Genomic DNA, 19,404 nt, shown 5'->3' with positions numbered 1-19,404 from the left:
TGCATCTCTTACACATCACTATGTTTGTAGAGCTATCTGTGCATCTCTTACACATCACTATGTTTGTGGTGCTATCTGTGCATCTCTTACACATCACTATGTTTGTGTAGCTATCTGTGCATCTCTTACACATCACTATGTTTGTGGAGCTATCCGTGCATCTCTTACACATCACTATGTTTGTGCATCTCTTACACATCACTATGTTTGTGTAGTTATCTGTGCATCTCTTACACATCACTATGTTTGTGGAGCTATCTGTGCATCTCTTACACATCACTATGTTTGTGGAGCTATCTGTGCATCTCTTACACATCACTATGTTTGTGGAGCTATCTGTGCATCTCTTACACATCACTATGTTTGTGGAGCTATCTGTGCATCTCTTACACATCACTATGTTTGTGTAGTTATCTGTGCATCTCTTACACATCACTACGTTTGTGGATCTATCTGTGCATCTCTTACACATTACTACGTTTGTGGAGCTATCTGTGCATCTCTTACACATCACTATGTTTGTGGAGCTATCTGTGCATCTCTTACACATCACTATGTTTGTGGAGCTATCTGTGCATCTCTTACACATCACTATGTTTGTGTAGCTATCTGTGCATCTCTTACACATCACTATGTTTGTGGAGCTATCTGTGCATCTCTTACACATCACTACGTTTGTGGAGCTATCTGTGCATCTCTTACACATCACTATGTTTGTGGAGCTATCTGTGCATCTCTTACACATCACTACGTTTGTGGAGCTATCTGTGCATCTCTTACACATCACTATGTTTGTGTAGCTATCTGTGCATCTCTTACACATCACTACGTTTGTGTAGTTATCTGTGCATCTCTTACACATCACTATGTTTGTGGAGCTATCTGTGCATCTCTTACACATCACTATGTTTGTGTAGTTATCTGTGCATCTCTTACACATCACTACGTTTGTGGAGCTATCTGTGCATCTCTTACACATCACTATGTTTGTGGAGCTATCTGTGCATCTCTTACACATCACTACGTTTGTGGAGCTATCTGTGCATCTCTTACACATCACTATGTTTGTGTAGCTATCTGTGCATCTCTTACACATCACTATGTTTGTGGAGCTATCTGTGCATCTCTTACACATCACTGTGTAGCTATCTGTGCATCTCTTACACATCACTATGTTTGTGGAGCTATCTGTGCATCTCTTACACATCACTATGTTTGTGCATCTCTTACACATCACTATGTTTGTGGAGCTATCTGTGCATCTCTTACACATCACTATGTTTGTGTAGTTATCTGTGCATCTCTTACACATCACTATGTTTGTGGAGCTATCTGTGCATCTCTTACACATCACTACGTTTGTGGAGCTATCTGTGCATCTCTTACACATCACTGCGTTTGTGGAGCTATCTGTGCATCTCTTACACATCACTGCGTTTGTGGAGCTATCTGTGCATCTCTTACACATCACTACGTTTGTGGAGCTATCTGTGCATCTCTTACACATCACTACGTTTGTGGAGCTATCTGTGCATCTCTTACACATCACTACGTTTGTGGAGCTATCTGTGCATCTCTTACACATCACTATGTTTGTGGAGCTATCTGTGCATCTCTTACACATCACTATGTTTGTGGAGCTATCTGTGCATCTCTTACACATCACTACGTTTGTGTAGCTATCTGTGCATCTCTTACACATCACTACGTTTGTGGAGCTATCTGTGCATCTCTTACACATCACTATGTTTGTGTAGCTATCTGTGCATCTCTTACACATCACTATGTTTGTGGAGCTATCTGTGCATCTCTTACACATCACTGTGTAGCTATCTGTGCATCTCTTACACATCACTATGTTTGTGGAGCTATCTGTGCATCTCTTACACATCACTATGTTTGTGCATCTCTTACACATCACTATGTTTGTGGAGCTATCTGTGCATCTCTTACACATCACTATGTTTGTGTAGTTATCTGTGCATCTCTTACACATCACTATGTTTGTGGAGCTATCTGTGCATCTCTTACACATCACTACGTTTGTGGAGCTATCTGTGCATCTCTTACACATCACTGCGTTTGTGGAGCTATCTGTGCATCTCTTACACATCACTACGTTTGTGGAGCTATCTGTGCATCTTACACATCACTACGTTTGTGGAGCTATCTGTGCATCTCTTACACATCACTACGTTTGTGGAGCTATCTGTGCATCTCTTACACATCACTACGTTTGTGGAGCTATCTGTGCATCTCTTACACATCACTACGTTTGTGGAGCTATCTGTGCATCTCTTACACATCACTATGTTTGTGGAACTATCTGTGCATCTCTTACACATCACTATGTTTGTGTAGCTATCTGTGCATCTCTTACACATCACTACGTTTGTGTAGCTATCTGTGCATCTCTTACACATCACTATGTTTGTGTAGCTATCTGTGCATCTCTTACACATCACTATGTTTGTGTAGCTATCTGTGCATCTCTTACACATCACTATGTTTGTGGAGCTATCTGTGCATCACTTACACATCACTATGTTTGTGTAGCTATCTGTGCATCTCTTACACATCACTACGTTTGTGTAGCTATCTGTGCATCTCTTACACATCACTATGTTTGTGGAGCTATCTGTGCATCTCTTACACATCACTATGTTTGTGGAGCTATCTGTGCATCTCTTACACATCACTATGTTTGTGGAGCTATCTGTGCATCTCTTACACATCACTATGTTTGTGGATCTATCTGTGCATCTCTTACACATCACTATGTTTGTGGAGCTATCTGTGCATCTCTTACACATCACTATGTTTGTGGAGCTATCTGTGCATCTCTCACACATCACTATGTTTGTGGAGCTATCTGTTCATCTCTCACACATCACTACGTTTGTGGAGCTATCTGTGCATCTCTTACACATCACTATGTTTGTGGAGCTATCTGTGCATCTCTTACACATCACTATGTTTGTGCATCTCTTACACATCACTATGTTTGTGCATCTCTTACACATCACTACGTTTGTGGAGCTATCTGTGCATCTCTTACACATCACTATGTTTGTGCATCTCTTACACATCACTATGTTTGTATAGCTATCTGTGCATCTCTTACACATCACTATGTTTGTGCATCTCTTACACATCACTATGTTTGTGCATCTCTTACACATCACTACGTTTGTGGAGCTATCTGTGCATCTCTTACACATCACTATGTTTGTGCATCTCTTACACATCACTATGTTTGTAGAGCTATCTGTGCATCTCTTACACATCACTATGTTTGTGGAACTATCTGTGCATCTCTTACACATCACTATGTTTGTGGAACTATCTGTGCATCTCTTACACATCACTATGTTTGTGTAGTTATCTGTGCATCTCTTACACATCACTGTTTGTGTAGCTATCTGTGCATCTCTTACACATCACTATGTTTGTGGAACTATCTGTGCATCTCTTACACATCACTACGTTTGTGGAGCTATCTGTGCATCTCTTACACATCACTACGTTTGTGGAGCTATCTGTGCATCTCTTACACATCACTACGTTTGTGCAGCTATCTGTGCATCTCTTACACATCACTACGTTTGTGCAGCTATCTGTGCATCTCTTACACATCACTATGTTTGTGGAGCTATCTGTGCATCTCTTACACATCACTATGTTTGTGGAGCTATCTGTGCATCTCTTACACATCACTATGTTTGTGTAGCTATCTGTGCATCTCTTACACATCACTATGTTTGTGTAGCTATCTGTGCATCTCTTACACATCACTATGTTTGTGGAGCTATCTGTGCATCTCTTACACATCACTATGTTTGTGGAGCTATCTGTGCATCTCTTACACATCACTATGTTTGTGGTGCTATCTGTGCATCTCTTACACATCACTATGTTTGTGCATCTCTTACACATCACTATGTTTGTGCATCTCTTACACATCACTATGTTTGTGCATCTCTTACACATCACTATGTTTGTGTAGCTATCTGTGCATCTCTTACACATCACTATGTTTGTGTAGCTATCTGTGCATCTCTTACACATCACTATGTTTGTGGAGCTATCTGTGCATCTCTTACACATCACTATGTTTGTGGAGCTATCTGTGCATCTCTTACACATCACTATGTTTGTAGAGCTATCTGTGCATCTCTTACACATCACTATGTTTGTGGAACTATCTGTGCATCTCTTACACATCACTATGTTTGTGTAGTTATCTGTGCATCTCTTACACATCACTATGTTTGTGGAGCTATCTGTGCATCTCTTACACATCACTATGTTTGTGGAGCTATCTGTGCATCTCTTACACATCACTATGTTTGTGCAGCTATCTGTGCATCTCTTACACATCACTATGTTTGTGGAACTATCTGTGCATCTCTTACACATCACTATGTTTGTGGAACTATCTGTGCATCTCTTACACATCACTATGTTTGTGGTGCTATCTGTGCATCTCTTACACATCACTATGTTTGTGCATCTCTTACACATCACTATGTTTGTGGATCTATCTGTGCATCTCTTACACATCACTATGTTTGTGTAGCTATCTGTGCATCTCTTACACATCACTACGTTTGTGGAGCTATCTGTGCATCACTTACACATCACTATGTTTGTGCAGCTATCTGTGCATCTCTTACACATCACTATGTTTGTGGAACTATCTGTGCATCTCTTACACATCACTATGTTTGTGGAACTATCTGTGCATCTCTTACACATCACTATGTTTGTGTAGCTATCTGTGCATCTCTTACACATCACTATGTTTGTGTAGCTATCTGTGCATCTCTTACACATCACTATGTTTGTGGAGCTATCTGTGCATCTCTTACACATCACTATGTTTGTGGTGCTATCTGTGCATCTCTTACACATCACTATGTTTGTGGAACTATCTGTGCATCTCTTACACATCACTATGTTTGTGGTGCTATCTGTGCATCTCTTACACATCACTATGTTTGTGTAGCTATCTGTGCATCTCTTACACATCACTATGTTTGTGGAGCTATCTGTGCATCTCTTACACATCACTATGTTTGTGTAGCTATCTGTGCATCTCTTACACATCACTATGTTTGTGGAGCTATCTGTGCATCTCTTACACATCACTATGTTTGTGCAGCTATCTGTGCATCTCTTATACATCACTATGTTTGTGCATCTCTTACACATCATCACTATGTTTGTGTAGCTATCTGTGCATCTCTTACACATCACTATGTTTGTGTAGTTATCTGTGCATCTCTTACACATCACTATGTTTGTGGAGCTATCTGTGCATCTCTTACACATCACTACGTTTGTGTAGTTATCTGTGCATCTCTTACACATCACTATGTTTGTGTAGCTATCTGTGCATCACTTACACATCACTATGTTTGTGTAGCTATCTGTGCATCTCTTACACATCACTAGGTTTGTGGAGCTATCTGTGCATCTCTTACACATCACTATGTTTGTGGAGCTATCTGTGCATCTCTTACACATCACTATGTTTGTAGAGCTATCTGTGCATCTCTTACACATCACTATGTTTGTGTAGTTATCTGTGCATCTCTTACACATCACTATGTTTGTGGTGCTATCTGTGCATCTCTTACACATCACTATGTTTGTGGTGCTATCTGTGCATCTCTTACACATCACTATGTTTGTGGAACTATCTGTGCATCTCTTACACATCACTATGTTTGTGGAGCTATCTGTGCATCTCTTACACATCACTACGTTTGTGGAGCTATCTGTGCATCTCTTACACATCACTATGTTTGTGGAACTATCTGTGCATCTCTTACACATCACTACGTTTGTGGAGCTATCTGTGCATCTCTTACACATCACTATGTTTGTGGAACTATCTGTGCATCTCTTACACATCACTACGTTTGTGGAGCTATCTGTGCATCTCTTACACATCACTATGTTTGTGGAGCTATCTGTGCATCTCTTACACATCACTTCGTTTGTGGAGCTATCTGTGCATCTCTTACACATCACTATGTTTGTGGAGCTATCTGTGCATCTCTTACACATCACTTCGTTTGTGGAGCTATCTGTGCATCTCTTACACATCACTTCGTTTGTGGAGCTATCTGTGCATCTCTTACACATCACTTCGTTTGTGGAGCTATCTGTGCATCTCTTACACATCACTATGTTTGTGGAACTATCTGTGCATCTCTTACACATCACTACGTTTGTGGAACTATCTGTGCATCTCTTACACATCACTATGTTTGTGGAGCTATCTGTGCATCTCTTACACATCACTATGTTTGTGCAGCTATCTGTGCATCTCTTACACATCACTATGTTTGTGGAACTATCTGTGCATCTCTTACACATCACTATGTTTGTGGAACTATCTGTGCATCTCTTACACATCACTATGTTTGTGGTGCTATCTGTGCATCTCTTACACATCACTATGTTTGTGCATCTCTTACACATCACTATGTTTGTGGATCTATCTGTGCATCTCTTACACATCACTATGTTTGTGTAGCTATCTGTGCATCTCTTACACATCACTACGTTTGTGGAGCTATCTGTGCATCACTTACACATCACTATGTTTGTGCAGCTATCTGTGCATCTCTTACACATCACTATGTTTGTGGAACTATCTGTGCATCTCTTACACATCACTGTGTAGCTATCTGTGCATCTCTTACACATCACTATGTTTGTGTAGTTATCTGTGCATCTCTTACACATCACTATGTTTGTGCAGCTATCTGTGCATCTCTTACACATCACTATGTTTGTGCAGCTATCTGTGCATCTCTTACACATCACTATGTTTGTGGAACTATCTGTGCATCTCTTACACATCACTATGTTTGTGTAGCTATCTGTGCATCTCTTACACATCACTATGTTTGTGTAGCTATCTGTGCATCTCTTACACATCACTATGTTTGTGTAGCTATCTGTGCATCTCTTACACATCACTACGTTTGTGGAGCTATCTGTGCATCTCTTACACATCACTATGTTTGTGGAGACATTTATGTCTTTCTTTGAGGAGCAATCAATCTTCCTTTCCTATGTTTGAAAAATGGACAGATGGCTACCAACTGTAATCCCTCCCTGTATTTTGGTATCTGTGAGCCCTTATCTCTTACTTCCTTGTGTTAGTGGAGTTCTTTCTCTTCCCTCCCTGTGTATGGGGAACTGTCCGTCCAACTTCTATCTTCTGATATCAAACTTTTTTCTTTGGTTAGGAACTTTGTCTGTTCAGCTCTGTTTTTCCCCGTTTGGGAGAGTTGTGTGACCTACTCTAATTCCTTTTTTCTCCATTACAGGTGGTGGCTTCTTCACACGTCTCTCGCCTTTCTGCACACTGCCCAGGTCACTCTAGGATACATGATTATGCTGTGTGTCATGTCTTACAACGCAGCCATCTTTTTATCCGTGCTGCTGGGGTCTGGCCTGGGTTATTTCCTGGCTTTCCCTTTACTTGCCAAATATCCCAAACCCCACAGCCTCTAGGGTTCCATAATAACCGGCTTTGTAGGAAGTCTTCCTGCTGCTCTGTTTGCACTATTTGTCTCTAATCACTGGACTTCCCTGGAACTACTGGCAACACTCCATGGACCTTCTATTCCCATCTTTGCCATTAACTGTTCTGTCACCAAAATCTGATCACTCTCAAGATCTCTCCCTAACTCACTAAATTACGTCAACCATCACTGACCATTCTCCCTGGCTATCTCAATAGCTGTAAGCTGCTGGCATGTCTTTCATGCTTTCTCTTGCCCTCTCTGGACTAGCAGTAACAGGGATACACTGCTAGTGGCAGGTGCCTTATTGCCTTGTAGTGAGGCAAGTGCTTATAGCTGTTGTGCTACAACAAGAAATACCCATGGTGTTACATATAACCTCCTGGCTTGGGACACAAACTAAATTTGCCCTTTTGGAGTACATCTTTTTAGGAATGAACATGTTTCTGAGATTGGATAGACTAGAAATCCTCAGTCATGTACAGAACCTTCAGGGCTGGATACGTCACGTGCAATATTTATGACTGGGCAGTCATACAGCCTCAAACACCATAAACCTTCAGTAACAAATGCAGGCTCTACAATTGGACGTCTCCAGTGATGTATTTAACCTCAAGGACATGAAACATCATGTAATATACAGGAACCCTTTTAATGACAGTGCTGTGTTTATGGATTAAACGGATGGAGCAATTTTACAGCACACTGAAAGCAAGATACATATTTTAGGAGCTGGTGAAAGCCATTCCCAAGCCAGATACTCCCTAACCCAGGACACACACTCTTGACAAGTCTTGTAATAAAGGTTTTTTTTATTTATTATTATTAGAAGCTTTTTTTTTATTTAAAACATCTGGAATTCTTAATAAAATAGATTTTAATGGAAGAAGCAAGACATTTATGAGGTACAAAGGCACTATTTGGTCTCAAAAAGGGGGTACCCCATAAAAATATCCTATAGAAGCTGTGCATTGAAGGTCAGTGTCATAAACCCTCAGTTTGCCACTCAATACAAAGAAGATACGGTAGATGGTTGCTCTCACAGGGGAGAAACCTGGTTTGTCTTTGTCACAGTAGGGGAGGAAACTCATTCTGTCTCTCTCAGAAAAGGGGGGCCTCAGTCTGTATCTCTCATGAGGGAAGAAACCTCTATATCTCTCGGGGGGGCATCACTGTGGCACAGTCATGGGGAGGAACCTCAGCCTTTTGCACTCACGGGGGGGTGAAACCTCATTCTGTCACTCACCTAGTGATGCAATCCTTAGCTTGTCAGTCACTAATACAGGGGTAGGAGTCCTTTAATAGACGCACACAGTAAAATTCCCCAACATGTCTCAAACACAGGGGTAGCACTCCCTAGCCTGTCTCACACACAAAAGTAAAACTCAATCTGTCACACACTCACGCACAAGGGTAACATTTCTATCTGCCAGAAACACTAAAACCCTCATTTTATCTTTTTTTTACACTCACCACAAGGAGTAACAATCAGTCTATAGGTTTCACACATCTGGGTGAGAAACCAGCAGTCTGTCAGCATCACAAATGCTGTATATCACTGCTATATCTCCAAGTTAGTGTGCATAAGTAGAATACTGTTGTACACCCGTGTTTTAGTGGTAGAATGGCAGGCCGCCGTGTGATGCAGAAGCCACGTCTAAAGTGGCAGAGAAATCTAGAGGACATGTAGTGACACGGAAAATGAAGAAATGGAATGTCATGAGTAGAGTGACGAGGATATGATGCATATAGATGAGAAGTGTTATATTGATGTAAGTGGACAATAGCTGAGGTGTGCAGGGTTTAGTGATTAGCATCAAGGGGTTAGTAACATAACTTAAGAGAAGTAAAGTATAAGTAGCTAAGAAATATCAAAGAGGTGCAGTTGGTAGGTAAAGTACATATATATCAGTCTAGAATGGTAGAGTGTTTGAGATGAGATTAAAGTGCTTAGTATGGAATAGCAATGTGTGTAGTGGGGTATGACTGATCGCACTGTAGAGAGTAGCTCTGGCACAGAGCATTTAGCGTAGCCAAAAAGCCTTTAAATAAGTAGTTTTGTGCCAACGGAGGGAGAGCCTGGCATTGTATTTACCCCCCCTCCCACAAGTTCATGGTTCCAAAACCTAGTCCTTGGCTCAGTGTCTCAGAATGGTGTGATAACTTCATCTATTTTTCGTGGAGCAGGCACTGGGATCTCTCTGTACCCCTCTGTCTCCTCCTCTTCCTCGCTCAACGGAGACTGGAAGCCGCTGTCATCAGGTGTGGACTGTACCAAATATGTAGGGGAGGGTTGTGTTTGTGATGACTGCCTCTTGCCTTCTGGAGGTGCAAGGATGGTAGCAATTAACTCACTTGTTGGGCAGGGCAGTGTCTGAGCTGGTGGTTGTACTGCGTTTTCGTCTTGAGATGTGTTTTCTTCTTGTGCAACATCTTGGTTAGCGTTTTTATTTTCATGAGTGTCTTCTGATGCAGTCATGTCCCCATGTGTTAAATCGTAAGATTCTGCCACGTGATTATCACGCTCCTCCTCTGGGACATAATGTTCAACCTCTTCTGTCATTTCTTGGGAAGCCTGAACCAGTTCTTTAAGATTTGGTACCATGTTCACACTGTGAATAACTGGTACACCAATATGCGTTTCGTCTGGCTCATCTACCTGTGAATTACAGTGAAGCTCTTGCTCTTGTACTACCAGCTGGCTTGTCTGTAACAAGTCTTCATCTTGTGCCACCTCGCCCTGGGAATCCTGCTCATCTATAGTTCTCAGATGTTCTTTTGGTGACTGGTCATTGTGTACCACATCTTCCTCTGGAACTTGTAAGCTGGATTCTGTAGACAGTACTTGAATTGGGATATCATTAGATGCTACAGCCACATCAAATTCCTTAACTAGCATTCCCCTAATCTGTGATACCGCACTGGAGTCTGGCTCCTCTGGGATGCCTTCATGGGTAGGAGCTTCTTGGCAGGACTCTAGTATATCAGGTCCTTCATCATCCTGGATTATAGACACCACTTGCCTCAATCTGCGTTGCCGTCCTTCAGTGGTAGTGTCAGAGTACTCATCGCTCCAGTCAATGGGTTGTCCTTCACCAAGAAGGTGCAGATTAGGGTCACTGTTGTGCATCACCATACTATCCCGGTACAGGTTGTGTTTACGTTGTGTGGCAGCATCTTTCACAGCTGCAAAATAGATAAAATGAAAAATTAAAGCACCCTTTTGTCATCTTAAATATTGTGTACAGTTCTGGAGACCATATCTCCAAAAGAATTCAATTAAACTAGAAACTGTTCAAATAAAGGCTACTACACTGGTACACTGTCACAAAAACAAACTAAACAACTTACAAGAAAGGAATTACAGGACCACTCAATACAGAAGAATTGAATAATTGACAAATTCATAATATTAAGACAATGCAATAGGACTTTGAATGTGAAATGAGCAGTAGAATATTTTCTGACAAGTTTTAAAGTTATCCAATATTCCCTCCCTCTGTGTCATATGACAGCCATTAGCCAATCAGAAAATGCATATACTGTGCACTTTTGCACATGCCCAGTAGAAGCTGCAGCCTCAGAAAGTGTGCATATAAAAATAATGTTCACATTTTGATAATGGAAGTATATTGGAAAGTATTTTAAAATTGCATGTTCCATCTGAATCAGTGTATAATTTTGAAAAGATATGTGGTTTAATAAAGCTAAGGATTGAAGTACTTTACTCACAAAGAACAACATGAGAACAAGGTACCCTGATCTAAAATTAGAGCATAGGTTCTTCTTTACTTCCAGTAGTGGTAAGGACACTTAGTGTAAAGGAATTCCAATGCCTGTGGTATGTATCAGGCTATCCTAAGAATTGTATAATTAAACAAAACAATGCTTGTATGTTTCTTATACTAAGCTAATATACGATTCAATTCTACTTCATAAATTAAATATGCAGACTTGATGGATCTTTTGGTTCCTATCTGCTGTTTTAAATTCACTCTTACTCTCAATTCAATATCACCTACGTACCTTGCACAATATCTCTCATGACTGACTGTAACACAACCTCTTCATAGACATTCTCCACCAGCACAAAACGAGAAAGTTCTTCGAATATGAGTTCCTGATACCGTGGCAGTTCCTGCGGGCAAACAAAGATGGCACAGTGTTTATCAGGGAGCAGAACCCGACCTTATCTACCCATGCACACACTATAATCCAGTCTTCTCTATATCCTGTGACCCAACTTACCCCTCTACATGTTGGAGCTAGCTTCTTCAATAAGAATGGAATGATGATCTGTAGCAAAGCCTCTTGGAAGAATTTCTTGCGGATACTACTGCTGTCATAGTCGTATTTCTGTGAAGGAGCATAGAAGGTACCATTGGGGGAAGAGATTAAAAAACTAATAGAATGTAAATGCAACAGTCAGGCAAGCAAATGATGTTATAGAAGATGTGGGTTGGAGTATTATTAGTCTGTAATGAAACCAGACTCTGCCTCCTCAAAAATACAAACTATCCCAAAAAGCAAAGGATGTTAGTATCTTCACAAAAGGATCTTGGTTATGGAGGAGAACTTGGAGATAAACTAAGAGTTTATGTAGGCAAATGTTTTTCTTTTGGGTTTTATTGATAAATATCAAAGATTAAACTTATCCTCATATGTATATTAAGAAAATATCTTTGCAATTTACTATAGTTTTATTTTACCCACATCTCTGAACTCCATGATTTTTACCCTTAAAAGTGGACCCTGCTACATGCTAAGTTATTAAGTGATTAGTGCAAGAGCTTATTCAGTGGCAAGAAAAAGTACATTAACCCCTTTTGAAATTAGTTGTTTTTTTGCATGAATCGGTAATAAAATGTCATCTAAGCTTTATCAAAGTTACAAAAGACAGAAGTTCAACCTATATCTTAATATATTTACAATAAAAGCTCCAGTTGAGCTTAAATTAATCCCATTAAAAAAGGCGCCCCATTAAATACAAGCAATCATATCCCTGAATTCTGTTTCTAGTCAGAATTGTATGCAAACCATTGTAAATGTATATAAGGTGTTCGCATTTACTACCTCCTTAGGTAATAAGTTCCACAGTATGATTGCTCTTACAGTGAAACAACTTTTATGTTGCAGGAGATAAATCTCCTTTCTGAAGAATGAGACAGAATTGATATCCACAAACACAATGTTCTTAAGCTAACAACACGCAATTATAATCTTTCATGTCTTTATTGAACACAACTCATTAAACCTTCACAGTGCTGTGGAAAAAGTAAGTGGATTTAATAGCTAGTTGACCCTCCTTTGGTAGCAATAACCTCAACCAAGCGTTTCCGGTACCTGCGGATAAGACCTTCATTCAGCTCAGCCATATTCTTAGAATGTCTAGTGTGGACAGCTCTCTTGAGGTCATTCCAAAGCATCTCTATGTGGTTAAGATCTGGGCTCTGACTGGGCCTTTTCAAAAGGCGGATTTTCTTTTTTTGAAACCATTCTGTAGTGGATTTACTTTGATGTTTAGGATCATTTTCCTGCTGCATCATCCAACTTCTACTGAGCTGTAGCTGGTGCACAGTCACCCTGATATTATCTTGTAGGATATCTTGATAAACTTGGGAATTAATTTTTCCCTCGTTGATGACAAGTGGTTCAGGCCCACAAAGCAGCAAAGCATCCCCAAATCATGCTCCCTCCGCCGTACTCATCCTTTGGGATGATGTTTTCATGCTGGCATGAGGTGCCCTTTTTACGCCATACATAGTGGTGCGTGATCTTCTGAAACAACTCAACCTTAATTTCATCAGTCCACAAAAAAAATTCTCAGTAGCGTTGTGGAGTGTCAAGATGGTCTTTGGCAAACTTCAGGCGCACAACAATGTTTTTTGAGAAAGCAGTGGCTTTCTTTGTGATCTCCTGCCATGGACACTATGCCTATCTGTATAGTAAACTCATGAACGGAGCTATTAACCAGTTCTAATTATTTCTTCAAGTTTTCAGCTGTCACTTTATTTTTATTTTTTTTACCTCATTGAGAATTGTGCGGTGGGCCCTTTGAGTCATCTTGGCTGAACGGCCACTTCTAGTGAGAGTACCCACAGCACTAAATCATCTCCATTAAAGGGACAGTCTACAATATAATTTTTATTGTTTTAAAAGATAGATAATCCCTATATTACCCAGTTTTGCATAACCAACACTTATATTTCTATATTTTTTACCTCGTATCTAAGCCTCTTCTGACAGCCCCATGATCACATGACTGTGACTTATCTATTGACTTGCTTTTAGTACTGTATTGTGAACTATCAGTCTCATGTTGTGAAAAGCAAATACAAAAGCATTTGATTAAGAGGCTGTCAATAGAGCCTTTGAAACAGGAAAACATTTAGAGATTTAAAGGTTATAAAATATATTAATATAATAGTATTTGTTGTGCAAAACTGGGGAATGGGTAGTAAAGGCATTATCTATCTTTGTAAACAATAACAATTTTAGTGTAGACTGTCCCTTTAATAGACAATTGGTTAGCAGTGGACAGATGAATATCTAAGCTCTTTGAGATAACTTTGTAACCCTTTCCATCTTTATGCAATGCAACAATTCTTGATCTAAGTTCTTCTGAGAGCTTTTTTTTTTGCGAGGCATGGATCACATCAACAAATGCATCCTGTGAATAACAAACTCATAATATCTCAGTGCTTTTTAGAAGTCAAAGTAGCTCTAACCCACACCTCCAAACTTGTTTCATTAATTGGACACCAGGTTTGCCAAGTTCCAAGTCATTAGCTTATGGTTTCACATACTTTTTCCAACCTATACTGTGATTATTTAAATGATATATTCAATATGTACAAGAAAAATAAAATAATCTGTGTGTTATTAGTTAAATATCTATCTTATAACTATATAATATATCTATCGATATTTATTTAAAAAAAAAAAAAACAGAATTTATGTTTACCTGATAAATTTCTTTCTCCAACGGTGTGTCCGGTCCACGGCGTCATCCTTACTTGTGGGATATTCTCTTCCCCAACAGGAAATGGCAAAGAGCCCAGCAAAGCTGGTCACATGATCCCTCCTAGGCTCCGCCTACCCCAGTCATTCGACCGACGTTAAGGAGGAATATTTGCATAGGAGAAACCATATGGTACCGTGGTGACTGTAGTTAAAGAAAATAAATTATCAGACCTGATTAAAAAACCAGGGCGGGCCGTGGACCGGACACACCGTTGGAGAAAGAAATTTATCAGGTAAACATAAATTCTGTTTTCTCCAACATAGGTGTGTCCGGTCCACGGCGTCATCCTTACTTGTGGGAACCAATACCAAAGCTTTAGGACACGGATGAAGGGAGGGAGCAAATCAGGTCACCTAAATGGAAGGCACCACGGCTTGCAAAACCTTTCTCCCAAAAATAGCCTCAGAAGAAGCAAAAGTATCAAACTTGTAAAATTTGGTAAAAGTGTGCAGTGAAGACCAAGTCGCTGCCCTACATATCTGATCAACAGAAGCCTCGTTCTTGAAGGCCCATGTGGAAGCCACAGCCCTAGTGGAATGAGCTGTGATTCTTTCGGGAGGCTGCCGTCCGGCAGTCTCGTAAGCCAATCTGATGATGCTTTTAATCCAAAAAGAGAGAGAGGTAGAAGTTGCTTTTTGACCTCTCCTTTTACCTGAATAAACAACAAACAAGGAAGATGTTTGTCTAAAATCCTTTGTAGCATCTAAATAGAATTTTAGAGCGCGAACAACATCCAAATTGTGCAACAAACGTTCCTTCTTTGAAACTGGTTTTGGACACAGAGAAGGTACGATAATCTCCTGGTTAATGTTTTTGTTAGAAACAACTTTTGGAAGAAAACCAGGTTTAGTACGTAAAACCACCTTATCTGCATGGAACACCAGATAAGGAGGAGAACACTGCAGAGCAGATAATTCTGAGACTCTTCTAGCAGAAGAAATCGCATAAACACTAAAAAACTCTAAGCCATCTCCGTGGAGATGTTGCCTGTACAACGGCAAAGAGAATGACTGGGGTAGGCGGAGCCTAGGAGGGATCATGTGACCAGCTTTGCTGGGCTCTTTGCCATTTCCTGTTGGGGAAGAGAATATCCCACAAGTAAGGATGACGCCGTGGACCGGACACACCTATGTTGGAGAAAAGAAATTTATGCCTACCTGATAAATTTGTTTCTTTCTTGACACGGTGAGTCCACGGATCATCATAATTACTATTGGGAATATCACTCCTGATCAGCAGGAGGAGGCAAAGAGCACCACAGCAAAGCTGTTCAATACCACTCCCCTTACCCACAACCCCCAGTCATTCGACCAAAGGGAAAGGAGAAAGGAAGTAATATATTGTGCAGAGGTGCCTGAGGTTTATGAAAAAACAAACTGTCTGAAAATACAGGGCAGGGCCGTGGATTCACCGTGTCAAGAAAGAAACACATTTATCAGGTAAGCATACATTTTTATTTTCTTTCTAATGACACGGTGAGTCCACGGATCATCATAATTACTATTGGGAATCAATACCCAAGCTAGAGGACACAGATGATAAGGGAGGGACAAGACAGCCTAAATGGAAGGCACCACTGCTTGAAGAACCTTTCTCCCAAAAACAGCCTCAACAGAAGCAAAAGTATCAAATTTAGAACATTTAGAAAAAGTATATAAAGAGGACCAAGTGGCAGCCTTGCAAATCTGATCTACAGAAGCACCATTTTTGAATGCCCAAGTTGAAGAAACAGCCCTCATGGAATGAGCCATGATTTTCTCAAGAGGCTGCTGACCAGCAATCTCATATGCCAAGCGAATAACACTCCTCAACCAACACGAAAGAGAAGTAGCCGTAGCTTTCTGACCTTTACGTTTCCCAGAAAAAACAACAAATAAGGAAGAAGACTGGCGAAAATCCTTAGTCGCCTGCAAATAATATTTCAATGCATGAACTACATCCAGATTGTGCAACAAACGTTCTTTATGAGAAGAAGGATTAGGACACAAAGAAGGAACAACAATTTCCCGATTGATATTCTTATCAGAAACAACCTTGGGAAGAAAACCTAATGCAGTACAAAGTGAGGAAAGCTCTGAAACTCTTAGAGCCGAAGAGATAGCAACCAAAAACAAAACCTTCCAGGTTAACAACTTAATATCCAAAGAATGCATAGGCTCAAACAGAGCCTGTTGAAGAACTCTCAAAACTAAATTTAGACTCCAAGGAGGAGTCAAAAACTTACCCATAGGCCAGATTCTAACCAAAGCCTGACAAAAAGACTGAACATCTGGTACATCCACCAAACGTTTATGTAACAAAATAGATAAAGCAAAAATGTGACCCTTCAGGGTACTAGCAGATAAACCCTTCTCCAAACCCTCCTGGAGAAAAGACAAAATCCTAGAGATCCTGACTCTACTCCAAGAGTAGCCCTTAGATTCACACCAATACAGATATTTGCGCCATATCTTGTAATAAATCTTTCTAGTCACAGGCTTACGCGCCTGAATCATAGTCTCAATAACTGACTTAGAAAAAGCATGCTTAAATAGAATCAAGCGTTCAATCTCCAAGCAGTCAGCTTCAGAGAAACGAGATTTAGATGAAGGAAGGGACCCTGAAGTAGAAGGTCCTTCCTCAACGGAAGACTCCAAGGTGGAAAGGATGACATCTCCACCAGATCTGCATACCAGATCCTGCGACGCCACGCCTGTGCAATGAGAATCACAGACGCCCTCTACTGTCGAATCCGAGCAATAACTCGAGGAAGAAGTGCAAACGGAGGAAACACGTATGCCAGACTGAACTTCCAAGGAACTGCTAGAGCATCTATTAAAACCGCTTGAGGATCCCTTGACCTCGAACCGTACTTCGGAAGCTTGGCATTGTGACGAGATGCCATACGATCCAACTCCGGTTGACCTTACTTGAGATTCAAACTGGAAAATACCTCCGGATGAATTTCCCACTCCCCCGGATGTAAAAAGACTGTCTGCTTAGAAAATCCGCTTCTCAATTGTCCACCCCTGGAATGTGGACCGTAGACAGACAATTTTGAGCCTCCGCCCACTGAATAATCCTGGCTACCTCCATCGCCAAGGAACTCCGAGTTCCCCCCTGATGATTGATGTAAGCCACGGACGTTATATTGTCCGACTGAAATCTGATAAACTGGGTTGAAGCCAATTGAGGCCAGGCTAGGAGAGCATTGAAGATTGCCCTCAACTCTAAGACATTTATAGGAAGAACAGATTCTTCCCGGGTCCACAGACCCTGAGCCTTCAGAAAACCACAGACAGCTCCCTAACCCAGTAGACTGGCATTCGTGGTCACAATCACCCAGGTAGGCCTGTGAAAACAGGTTCCCTGGGAGAGACGATGCTGAGACAACCACCACGGAAAAGAATCTCTTGCAGCCTGATCTAGAACAATCTTCGGAGACAAGTCCGTATAATCCCCGTTCCACTGTCTCAGCATGCATAACTGTAGAGGTCTGAGATGAAAACAAGCAAAAGGAATGATGTCCATGACCGAAACCATCAGACCAATAACCTCCATACACTGCGCCACTGACGGCCGAGGAGAGGACTGAAGAGCCAGACATGAATGGAACATTTTTTACTTTCTTGCCTTTGTCAAAATGATCTTCATTTCCAGAGAATCTATAAAGGGACACTGAACCCAATTTTTTTCTTTCGTGATTCAGATAGAGCATGCAATTTTAAGCAACTTTCCAATTTGCTCCTATTATCAAATTTTCTTCATTCTCTTCTCTTGCTATCTTTATTTGAAAAGCAAGGATGTAAGTTTAGATGCCGGCCCATTTTTGGTGAACAACCTGGGTTGTTCTTGCTGCTTGGTGGATAAATTCAACAACCAATAAACAAGTGCTGTCCAGACTACTGAACCAAAACATGCTTAGGTGCCTTCTTTTTCAAATAAAGATAGCAAGAGAACAAAGAAAAATTGATAATAGGAGTAAATTAGAAAGTTGCTTAAAATTGCATGCTCTATCTGAATCACAAAAACATAATTTATGCTTACCTGATAAATTTATTTCTCTTGTAGTGTATCCAGTCCACGGATCATCCATTACTTATGGGATATTCTCCTTCCCAACAGGAAGTTGCAAGAGGATCACCCACAGCAGAGCTGCTATATAGCTCCTCCCCTAACTGCCATATCCAGTCATTCGACCGAAACAAACAGAGAAAGGAGAAACCAGAGGGTGCAGTGGTGACTGTAGTTTAATTAAATTTTATACCTGCCTTAAAATGACAGGGCGGGCCGTGGACTGGATACACTACAAGAGAAATAAATTTATCAGGTAAGCATAAATTATGTTTTCTCTTGTTAAGTGTATCCAGTCCACGGATCATCCATTACTTATGGGATACCAATACCAAAGCTAAAGTACACGGATGATGGGAGGGACAAGGCAGGGATTAAGCGGAAGGAACCACTGCCTGAAGAACCTTTCTCCCAAAAACAGCCTCCGAAGAAGCAAAAGTATCAAATTTGTAAAATTTTGAAAAGGTGTGAAGCGAAGACCAAGTCGCAGCCTTGCAAATCTGTTCAACAGAGGCCTCATTTTTAAAGGCCCAGGTGGAAGCCACAGCTCTAGTAGAATGAGCTGTAATTCTTTCAGGGGGCTGCTGTCCAGCAGTCTCATAGGCTAGGCGTATAATACTCCGAAGCCAAAAGGAAAGAGAGGTTGCCGAAGCTTTTTGACCTCTCCTCTGTCCAGAATAAACGACAAACAGGGAAGATGTTTGACGAAAATCTTTAGTAGCTTGTAAGTAAAACTTCAAGGCACGGACTACGTCCAGATTATGTAAAAGACGTTCCTTC

General features: G+C 40.7%; 2 protein-coding genes across 4 annotated transcripts in view; one reads left to right on the top strand and one right to left on the bottom strand.

The window, feature by feature from the left end:
* Positions 1 to 8,372, top strand: part of SLC31A2 (solute carrier family 31 member 2) — a 29,462-nt gene extending 21,090 nt beyond the window's left edge. Inside the window, exon 4 of the mRNA XM_053695412.1 lies at positions 7,350 to 8,372. Coding sequence (XP_053551387.1) covers positions 7,350 to 7,536 — 187 coding nt within the window. The 3' untranslated portion in view covers positions 7,537 to 8,372. The remainder of the gene's footprint in view (positions 1 to 7,349) is intronic.
* Positions 8,342 to 19,404, bottom strand: part of LOC128642628 (protein Niban 2) — a 306,526-nt gene continuing 295,463 nt past the window's right edge. For all 3 annotated transcript variants that reach the window (XM_053695409.1, XM_053695410.1, XM_053695411.1), the window contains exons 13-15: positions 11,796 to 11,903; positions 11,574 to 11,685; positions 8,342 to 10,733 (exon numbers count right to left, since the gene is read on the bottom strand). In XM_053695409.1, coding sequence (XP_053551384.1) covers positions 9,694 to 10,733; positions 11,574 to 11,685; positions 11,796 to 11,903 — 1,260 coding nt within the window. In that variant the 3' untranslated portion in view covers positions 8,342 to 9,693. The remainder of the gene's footprint in view (positions 10,734 to 11,573; positions 11,686 to 11,795; positions 11,904 to 19,404) is intronic.

The sequence above is a fragment of the Bombina bombina genome, chromosome 12, assembly GCF_027579735.1.
Source record: "Bombina bombina isolate aBomBom1 chromosome 12, aBomBom1.pri, whole genome shotgun sequence".
NCBI lineage: Eukaryota > Metazoa > Chordata > Amphibia > Anura > Bombinatoridae > Bombina > Bombina bombina.
The sequence above is the reverse complement of the archived record's forward strand: the minus strand, read 5'-3'. Positions and strand labels throughout refer to the sequence as shown.